Consider the following 11,215-nt stretch of genomic DNA (forward strand, 5'->3'; position numbering starts at 1 on the left):
GCTTTTAACATTTCTATCTTTATCCCATCAATCCCGGCTGCCTTACCACCTTTCATTTTACCTACTACCTCACGAACTTCCCCCACACTCACAACTGGCTCTTCCTCCCTCCTACAAGAAGTTATTCCTCCTTGCCCTATACACGAAATCACAGCTTCCCTATCTTCATCAACATTTAACAATTCCTCAAAATATTCCCTCCATCTTCCCAATACCTCTAACTCTCCATTTAATAACTCTCCTCTCATATTTTTAACTGACAAATCCACCTGTTCTCTAGGCTTCTTTAACTTGTTAATATCACTCCAAAACTTTTTCTTATTTTCAACAAAATTTGTTGATAACATTTCACCCACTCTCTCATTTGCTCTCTTTTTACATTGCTTCACCACTCTCTTAACCTCACACTTTTTCTCCATATACTCTTCCCTCCTTGCATCACTTCTACTTTGTAAAAACTTCTCATATGCTAACTTTTTCTCCCTTACTACTCTCTCTTTACATCATCATTGCACCAATCGCTCCTCTTCCCTCCTGCACCCACTTTCCTCTAACCACAAATTTCTGCTGAACGCTCTAACACTACATTTTTAAACCTACGCCATACCTCTTCTACCCCATTACCTATGCTCTCATTAGCCCATCTATCCTCCAATAGCTGTTTATATCTTACCTCAACTGCCTCCTCTTTTAGTTTATAAACCTTCACCTCTCTCTTCCCTGATTCTTCTATTCTCCTTATATCCCATCTACCTTTTACTTTTAGTGTAGCTATAACTAAAAAGTGATCTGATATATCTGTGGCCCCTCTATAAACATGTACATCCTCAAGTCTACTCAACAGCCTTTTATCTACCAATACATAATCCAACAAACTACTGTCATTTCGCCCTCCATCATATCTTGTATACCTATTTATCCTCTTTTTCTTAAAATATGCATTACCTATAAATGAAGCCCTTTCTATACAAAGTTCAATCAAAGGGCTCCCATTATCATTTACACCTGGCACCCCAAACTTAACTACCACACCCTGGTGGCTATAGCTCCCGCTTCACACACGGAGGGCCCGGGTTCGATTCCCGGCGGGTGGAAACATTTCGACACGTTTCTTTACACCTGTTGTCCTGTTCACCTAGCAGCAAATAGGTACCTGGGTGTTAGTCGACTGGTGTGGGTCGCATCCTGGGGGACAAGATTAAGGACCCCAATGGAAATAAGTTAGACAGTCCTCGATGATGCACTGACTTTCTTGGGTTATCCTGGGTGGCTAACCCTCCGGGGTTAAAAATCCGAACGAAATCTTATCTTATCTTATCTTTAGCATTCAGGTCCCCTACCACAATTACGCTCTCACTTGGTTCAAAGGTTCCTATACATTCACTTAACATCTCCCAAAATCCCTCTCTCTCCTCTACGTTCCTCTCTTCTCCAGGTGCATACACACTTATCATGACCCACTTTTCGCATCCAACCTTTACTTTAATCCATATAATCCTTGAATTTACACTTTCATATTCTCTTTTCTCCTTCCATAACTGATCCTTCAACATTATTGCTACCCTTCCTTAACTCTATTTCTCTCAGATACTCCAGATTTAATCCCATTTATTTCTCCTCACCGAAACTCCCCTACCCCATTCAGCTTTGTTTCGCTTAGGGCCAGGACATCCATCTTCTTTTCATTCATAACATCAGCAATCATCTGTTTCTTTTCATCCGCACTATATCCACGCACATTTAAGCATCCCAGTTTTATAAAGTTTTTCTTCTTCTCTTTTTTAGTAAGTGTCTAGAGAAGGGGTTACTAGCCCATTGCTCCCGGCATTTTAGTCGCCTCATACGACACGCATGGCTTACGGAGGAAAGATTCTTTTTCCACTTCCCCTTGGACAATAGAAGAAATAAAGATGAACAAGAGATATTTAGAAAAATGAGAAAAAATTAGATGTATTTACATATATATATATATATATATATATATATATATATATATATATATATATATATATATATATATATATATATATATATATATATATATATATATATATATATATATATATATATATACATATATATATATATACATATAAGGTTATGAGGATAACAAAAAGAATAGGTGATGAAAGATTGAATATCAGATTGGAGGGAGAGAGTATGGAGGAGGCGAATGTATTCAGATATTTGGGAGTGGACGTGTCAGCGGATGGGTCTATGAAAGATGAGGTGAAACATAGAATTGATGAGGGAAAAAGAGTGAGTGGTGCACTTATGAGTTAGTGGAGACAAAGAACTTTGTCCTTGGAGGCAAAGAGGGGAATGTATGAAAGTATAGTTTTACCAACGCTCTTATATGGGTGTGAAGCATGGGTGATGAATGTTGCAGCGAGGAGAAGGCTGGAGGCAGTGGAGATGTCATGTCTGAGGGCAATGTGTGGTGTGAATATAATGCAGAGAATTCGTAGTTTGGAAGTTAGGAGGAGGTGTGGGATTACCAAAACTGTTGTCCAGAGGGCTGAGGAAGGGCTGTTGAGGTGGTTCGGACATGTAGAGAGAATGGAGCGAAACAGAATGACTTCAAGAGTGTATCAGTCTGTAGTGGAAGGAAGGCGGGATAGGGGTCGGCCTAGGAAAGGTTGGAGAGAGGGGGTAAAGGAGGTTTTGTGTGCGAGGGGCTTGGACTTCCAGCAGGTATGCGTGAGTGTGTTTGATAGGAGTGAATGGAGACAAATGGTTTTTAATACTTGACGTGCTGTTGGAGTGTGAGCAAAGTAACATTTATGAAGGGGTTCAGGGAAACCGGCAGGCCGGACTTGAGTCCTGGAGATGGGAAGTACAGTGCCTGCACTCTGAAGGAGGGGTGTTAATGTTGCAGTTTAAAAACTGTAGTGTAAAGCACCCTTCTGGCAAGACAGTGATGGAGTGAATGATGGTGAAAGTTTTCTTTTTCGGGCCACCCTGCCTTGGTGGGAATCGGCCAGTGTGATAATAAATAAATAAATATATATATATATATATATATATATATATATATATATATATATATATATATATATATATATATATATATATATATATATATATATATCAATAACACTGCACTAGCCAAGGATTCGAACCCATGTTGTACTGGCCTGCCTCATGGTGAGCTAGAACCACATGAAGCTTTAGCTCACAAGGACCTCCCAATCCTACAAAGAAAGCGCAACCAGCAGAGCTAGCTGTTTTACCACCATCCAAGGTCATTTGGTGTTATGGGAGATTCTAGGATAATTTTCATTCACATCCCTGTTTGGTGTACTAGTCCACGAGCAACATATATATATATTATTGTAACCAACAACATGTGGTATTAATCCAGTGGCGTCGTAAGGGAAAGGTTGGGCCGCCCCTTGTAACACCATAGAGCCTTTAAATGCCCAATAATGCCCTAAACAACGCTGCATACGACATACGAACAACAGCCTGACCAGCCTGGCTGTTGTTCGTATGCCATTTTGCATGCAGCTAACAGTAAGAGCCTGGTGGATCAGACCAATAGTCCCCTGGTCAGTACTTGACCAGACAGGCTGTTGTTCGTATGTCAGGTTGCATGCAGCCAAGAGTAACAGCCTGGTTGATCAGACCAATAGTCCCTTTGTCAGTACCTGACCAGCCATGCTGTTATTGGTATGTCAGGTTGCATGCAGCTAACAGTAACAGCCTAGTGGATCAGACCAATAGTCCCCTGGTCAGTACCTGATCAACCATGCGGTTGTTCTTACGTCAGGTTGCATGCAGCCAACAGTAACAGCCTGGTTAATCAGTCCAATAGTCCCCTGGTCAGTACCTGATCAGCCAGGCTGTTGTTCTTATGTCAGGTTGCATGCAGCCATCAGTAACAGCCTGGTTGATCAGACCAATAGTCCCCTGGTCAGTACCTGACCAGCCGAGCTGTTGTTCGTACGTCAGGTTGTATGCAACCAGCAGTAGCAGCCTGGTTGATCAGACCCTGATGCACCACGAACGAGGCCTGGTTTCAGACTGAACCGCGAGGGCGTTGACCCCAGACACCCTCTCAAGGTAAACTTCAGGTAAACTCCAGGTAAACTCCGGGTAAACTTCAGGTAAACTCCAAGTAAACTCTAGGTAAACTCCAAGTAAACTCTAGGTAAACTCCATGTAAACTCCAGGTAAACTCCAGGTAAACTCCAGGTAAACTTCAGATAAACTCCAGGTAAACTTCACATAAACTCCAGGTAAACTCCAGGTAAACTCCAGGTAAACTCCAGGTAAACTCCAGGTAAACTCCAGGTAAACTCCAGGTAAACTCCAGGTAAACTCCAGGTAAACTCCAGGTAAACTCCAGGTAAACTCCAGGTAAACTCCAAGTAAACTCCAGGTAAACTCCAGGTAAACTCCAGGTAAACTCCAGGTAAACTCCAGGTAAACTCCAGGTAAACTCCAGGTAAACTCCAGGTAAACTCCAAGTAAACTCCAGGTAAACTCCAGGTAAACTCCAGGTAAACTCCAGGTAAACTCCAGGTAAACTCCAGGTAAACTCCAAGTAAACTCCAGGTAAACTCCAGGTAAATTCCAGGTAAACTCCAGGTAAACTCCAGGTAAACTCCAGGTAAACTCCAGGTAAACTCCAGGTTAACTCCAGGTAAACTCCAGGTTAACTCCAGGTAAACTTCAAGTAAACTCCAGGTAAACTCCAGGTAAACTCCAGGTAAACTCCAGGTAAACTCCAGGTAAACTCCAGGTAAACTTCAAGTAAACTCCAGGTAAACTCCAGGTTAACTCCAGGTAAACTTCAAGTAAACTCCAGGTAAACTCCAGGTAAACTCCAGGTAAACTCCAAGTAAACTCCAGGTAAACTCCAGGTAAACTCCAGGTAAACTCCAGGTAAACTCCAAGTAAACTCCAGGTAAACTCCAGGTAAACTCCAGGTAAACTCCAGGTAAACTCCAAGTAAACTCCAGGTAAACTCCAGGTAAACTCCAGGTAAACTCCAGGTAAATTCCAAGTAAACTTCAGGTAAACTCCAGGTAAACTCCAGGTAAAGTCCAGGTAAACTCCAGGTAAACTCCAAGTAAACTCCAGGTAAACTCCAAGTAAACTCCAGGTAAACTCCAGGTAAACTCCAAGTAAACTCCAGGTAAACTCCAGGTAAACTCCAGGTAAACTCCAAGTAAACTCCAGGTAAACTCCAGGTAAACTCCAGGTAAACTCCAGGTAAACTCCAAGTAAACTCCAGGTAAACTCCAAGTAAACTCCAGGTAAACTCCAGGTAAACTCCAGGTAAACTCCAAGAAAACTCCAGGTAAACTCCAAGTAAACTCCAAGTAAACTTCGGGTAAACTCCAAGTAAACTCCAAGTAAACTCCAGGTAAACTCCAAGTAAACTCCAGGTAAACTCCAAGTAAACTCCAAGTAAACTTCAGGTAAACTCCAGGTAAACTCCAGGTAAACTCCAGGTAAACTCCAAGTAAACTCCAGGTAAACTCCAGGTAAACTCCAGGTAAACTCCAGGTAAACTCCAGGTAAACTCCAAGTAAACTCCAGGTAAACTCCAAGTAAACTTCAGGTAAACTCCAGGTAAACTCCAGGTAAACTCCAAGTAAACTCCAGGTAAACTCCAAGTAAACTCCAGGTAAACTCCAGGTAAACTCCAGGTAAACTCCAAGAAAACTCCAGGTAAACTCCAAGTAAGCTTCAGGTAAACATGTGTTGCATCCAGGAAAATATTGTTGCATGCACCACAAACATGTGCTGCATCCAGGAAAATATTGTTGGATGCACCACAAACATGTGCTGCATCCAGGAAAATATTGTTGCATGCACCACAATCATGTGCTGCATCCAGGAAAATATTGTTGGATGCACCACTAACATGTGCTGCATCCAGGAAAATATTGTTGGATGCACCACAAACATGTGCTGCATCCAGGAAAATATTGTTGGATGCACCACAAACATGTGCTGCATCCAGGAAAATACTGTTGGATGCACCACAAACATGTGTTGCATCCAGGAAAATACTGTTGCATGCACCACAAACATGTGTTGCATCCAGGAAAATACTGCTGGATGTACCACAAACATGTGTTGCATCCAGGAAAATATTGTTGGATGCACCACAAACATGTGTTGCATCCATTAAAATATTGTTGGATGCACCACAAACATTTGTTGCATCCAGGAAAATACTGTTGCATGCACCACAAACATGTGCTGCATCCAGGAAAATACTGTTGGATGCACCACAAACATGTGTTGCATCCAGGAATATACTGTTGGATGCGCCATAGACATGTGGTGCATCCAGGAATATACTGTTGGATGCACCACAAAAATGTGGTGCATCCAGGAATATACTGTTGGATGCGCCACGAACATGTGTTGCATCCAACAATATAAACTTGTTGCAATGACAAATCTCAAGTTAATGAAGTTCAGTGGAAATTCTTTTCGTATTATTGTCCTCGAACTGGTAACTGGCAGCCAAAGGTCCTAATCTACTCCTTCCTTGAAGGTATATGCCTCTGCAAGTTCAACAGTTATATCATGCAACTGGAAACCATTATGAGAAGAAATCTTCAGGTGTGGCATGATTGTGTCGGAAGCTTATTACAGGTTAGGTAGGGTTAGGTAAGGTATCGTTATGTTAGGATAGCTAACGTTACATAAGACTAGGTTTCCTTAATTCAGGGTTATATCTATACATAATAAGTAACCAATTAACCATAGTCAGATAATTCCTGTTTAACACTCATGAACAGTCATCCATTTGACTGTCTTAGTACGAGTGATAATGAGCTGCTGTGTTTACGTAATATTTACCTCGTCCTCAGGTTTCTGAGGAACTTCAACACAATGCTCGTAGTCACATGCCAACATAGTCGCGACCAGAGTCTTGGTGGTTTTATCCCTGGCACCAGTCGACAGCCCCGAGGTTAAGCACACCTCGATGTGCTTAAGGTCAGCACTCAGTGCTGCCTCCGAGCTGCACCTCGAAGCTATAACCTGCAACATTTCAGAATTAAATATAATATGGGATAATTGGTAGCTTATTAATTGATAGCTTATTTTATGAAAGTTAAGACACATGTGCAACATCTGGATATCTTTATTGTAGTAGACGTTTCGCCATCCAGTGGCTTTATCAATACAGATTCCAGGACATAATAGGAAGACAGTAGAACTATATACAAAAGATGAGGTAATCAGTCCCTCGGCCTTGGAGTTAGTGTTCACAGCATCGTGGTGGAGGAGAATCTGGAGCAAAGACAAGAAGACTGACGTTTATATAGGCGTCAGTGGAAGGGACGGGCAGCAGACGAGGACAGTCACTGGTAGGCGGGATTCCCCAGTGGAAGTAGGTCCTTCCCAAAGAGATGGGTTAGTTGCAGCAGCCGTGAAGAAGGTCTTGTAGATATCCTCTGAACCAAGATTCCATGATGTTGCAGTGTCTGACAAGTTGTGCAAGAAAGGTATAAAATACCGACAATATGAAAGTTAAGACACATGTGCAACATCTGGATATCTTTATTGTAGTAGACGTTTCGCCATCCAGTGGCTTTATCAATACAGATTCTAGGACATAATAGGAAGACAGTAGAACTATATACACTACACTACACTAACTCCAAGGCCTAGGGACTGATTACCTCATCTTTTGTATATAGTTCTACTGTCTTCCTATTATGTCCTAGAATCTGTATTGATAAAGCCACTGGATGGCGAAACGTCTACTACAATAAAGATATCCAGATGTTGCACATGTGTCTTAACTTTCATATTGTCGGTATTTTATACCTTTCTTGCACAACTTATTTTATCTCTGCTTTAGTAATATATTATTTAGTTAAACATAAAGAGTTAAAGTTTGTTAATCATTCAAATTTATTTAAATAAAGGACAGTTTTGTAAGATATTTAAATAAAGGACAGTTTTGTAAGATATTTAAATAAAGGACAGTTTTGTAAGATATTTAAATAAAGGACAGTTTTGTAAGATATTTAAATAAAGGACAGTTTTGTAAGATATTTAAATAAAGGACAGTTTTGTAAGATATTTAAATAAAGGACAGCTTTGTAAGATATTTAAATAAAGGACAGTTTTGTAAGATATTTAAATAAAGGACAGTTTTGTAAGATATTTAAATAAAGGACAGTTTTGTAAGATATTTAAATAAAGGGCAGTTTTGTAAGATATTTAAATAAAGGACAGTTTTGTAAGATATTTAAATAAAGGGCAGTTTTGTAAGATATTTAAATAAAGGACAGTTTTGTAAGATATTTAAATAAAGGACAGTTTTGTAAGATATTTAAATAAAGGACAGTTTTGTAAGATATTTAAATAAAGGACAGTTTTGTAAGATATTTAAATAAAGGACAGTTTTGTAAGATATTTAAAGAAACAAAATTTTACTTTTGAAGGCCACTTCATATAAATATTTTTCTAGAATTATTTTGTACATTTTTCTAAAGTTTTAAAGAGACTTATTGCGAGATAAACTAGTAAAGTGTCTTCCAATAATGGATAACTGTAGCATATCAGAAATTTTACTTTCATAAGTAGCAAGTTGAGAATGAAAATTGTATTTATTTTTAAATCATCATGGCTGGTATATCTTACTGAGTAAATAAAAAAATGAGAGTAAACTGCAGGTACCAACCTCATATTTATAACTGAAAATTACAGTGATTTCAATGTAAATTTTTGAGAATGTCTTCTAATCTGCTTTAAACTTTAAATACAGGTATAGCCTACATTTATATTGCACAAGAATGGTATACAATACCGACAAGATGAAAACAGAGACACATGTGCAACATCTGGGTATCTTTATTGTACAATAAAGATACCCAGATGTTGCACATGTGTCTCCGTTTAAATTCATATTCATTTTGGTGTCCGTTTTATTTAAAAAACTGGTTTAATAACATTTTCTGCGCATTTTCTAAACATTTCCTCTTCGCGATGACTTCAAATTAGCAACAACTCTTGTTTCTTGGTGGGTAACTCGCTGGTCTCACACACTGAGTATCTCGGGTTCACTCCCCTGGCCGGCTGGAAATATTGGGGTTGGATTTGCGTGGGACTTGCACACGAGTCAATAGAATTATGAAAGCTTATTGCTTGGGTAACATTGAAAACTGAGTGGGGCATATATTCTGTTAGTAGGGTGAATTGTGAAGGATCTGCCTAGTATGGGCCAACAGGCCTAGTGTAGTGCTCCTCCTCTCTTATGTATGTTCTTATATTTCCTTACACCTGTTATCCCTGTTCTCCTAGCAGTAAGTAGGTACCTGGTGTGGGTGGCATCCTGGGGGTCAAGAGTGAAGAATCCAAGTGGAAATAAGACAGACAGTAGTCAATGACTCACTGACTTTCATAGGTTATCCCAGGTGCCTAACACTCCACGTTATAATTCTGAACAAATCTTATGTTATCTTAACTCAGTTGTATATAAACCACAGAAAGTTTTAGAAAAGTTTTAGACAGTGAAGAGGCACAATTGTAAATTTTATAATGTAATTAAAGGTAAAGATATTATTATTTTCTGAGTGGGAAATGAAGAATGTCTCATTTAATTAATATTACATCTTACAAGGTTGTTCGCTGCTGTGTTTCGTTATCAAAGTTGGTATAATAAATTTGTTGCTAACAAAAAGTCAAAAATAGAGTCTGTGTCAAACTTGGAGCTGTCAGAGAGGAGGGATGATAAAGTAAGAACTTTAGAGCAATGACGACGTCTGAGGTAAATTCTGCGTGTCAGTTGCTAGACAGGACAGTCTAATGACAAACTGATATAGGAACTTGACAGTTCTCACAGACATGTGTGCCTGATGCGAAGATGGAAGAGCATAGTCTCTCAAGATAAGAAGATAAGAAGATAAGAAGAGCAGAACACTAAATACAGCTTCATAGAATATCTGTTATGAATCAACTCAGACCAACGTTGCTGCCAACGGTTGCGAAGATGAGTAGAGATTATATCAAAATAATCTGAGAAGGGGATATCCTAATATTAAACATGGAGGTCATGTATAGTTCACCGAGCAGTAGAGTCCACCTTCTCGTTGGTCATGTATAGTTCACCGAGCAGTAGAGTCCACCTGCTCGTTGGTCATGTATAGTTCACCGAGCAGTAGAGTCCACCTGCTCGTTGGTCATGTATAGTTCACCGAGCAGTAGAGTCCACCTGCTCGTTGGTCATGTATAGTTCGCCGAGCAGTAGAGTCCACCTGCTCGTTGGTCATGTATAGTTCACCGAGCAGTAGAGTCCACCTGCTCGTTGGTCATGTATAGTTCACCGAGCAGTAGAGTCCACCTGCTCGTTGGTCATGTATAGTTCACCGAGCAGTAGAGTCCACCTGCTCGTTGGTCATGTATAGTTCGCCGAGCAGTAGAGTCCACCTGCTCGTTGGTCATGTATAGTTCACCGAGCAGTAGAGTCCACCTGCTCGTTGGTCATGTATAGTTCACCGAGCAGTAGAGTCCACCTGCTCGTTGGTCATGGATAGTTCACCGAGCAGTAGAGTCCACCTGCTCGTTGGTCATGTATAGTTCACCGAGCAGTAGAGTCCACCTGCTCGTTGGTCATGTATAGTTCACCGAGCAGTAGAGTCCACCTGCTCGTTGGTCATGTATAGTTCACCGAGCAGTAGAGTCCACCTGCTCGTTGGTCATGTTTAGTTCACCGAGCAGTAGAGTCCACCTGCTCGTTGGTCATGTATAGTTCACCGAGCAGTAGAGTCCACCTGCTCGTTGGTCATGTATAGTTCACCGAGCAGTAGAGTCCACCTGCTCGTTGGTCATGTATAGTTCACCGAGCAGTAGAGCCCACCTACTCGTTGCCCTGAACACCAACATGACCTGGGAGCCAGCCAACAATATCTTCGTTTTTTAGTACAAATGCGGCACAACCAAAGAACTAGAGGATGAGGCAAATTAAATTATTTGATAGCCTGCAAGCCATTAAAGGAGTCTGAAACTATTACAAATGTTGAGGTAAACATGGATGCAATATGTATAGTGACAATGATAATTTCATACAGTTCAGAGGTGAAAATGCTAGTTGAGTCAAATATATGATCTCACAAAATGCTGTCAGGAACACTGCTGCAAACGCAACACTGACAGAGGACTTAGAACCATCAGTGTAAACTGCAACGGCATGAAAATGAGACCGGAAGTGGTTAAGGAATAGGGAGCGAGAAGC

General features: G+C 40.4%; 1 protein-coding gene across 1 annotated transcript in view; it reads right to left on the reverse strand.

Annotated features, from left to right (window-relative positions):
* LOC128703039 (uncharacterized) overlaps positions 1–7,020 on the reverse strand; it is an 18,689-nt gene extending 11,669 nt beyond the window's left edge. The window contains exon 1 of the mRNA XM_070081176.1: positions 6,829–7,020. Coding sequence (XP_069937277.1) covers positions 6,829–7,020 — 192 coding nt within the window. The remainder of the gene's footprint in view (positions 1–6,828) is intronic.
* Positions 7,021–11,215: the final 4,195 nt, after the last annotated feature.

This window comes from Cherax quadricarinatus, unplaced genomic scaffold (genome assembly GCF_038502225.1).
Source record: "Cherax quadricarinatus isolate ZL_2023a unplaced genomic scaffold, ASM3850222v1 Contig1886, whole genome shotgun sequence".
Lineage (NCBI taxonomy): Eukaryota > Metazoa > Arthropoda > Malacostraca > Decapoda > Parastacidae > Cherax > Cherax quadricarinatus.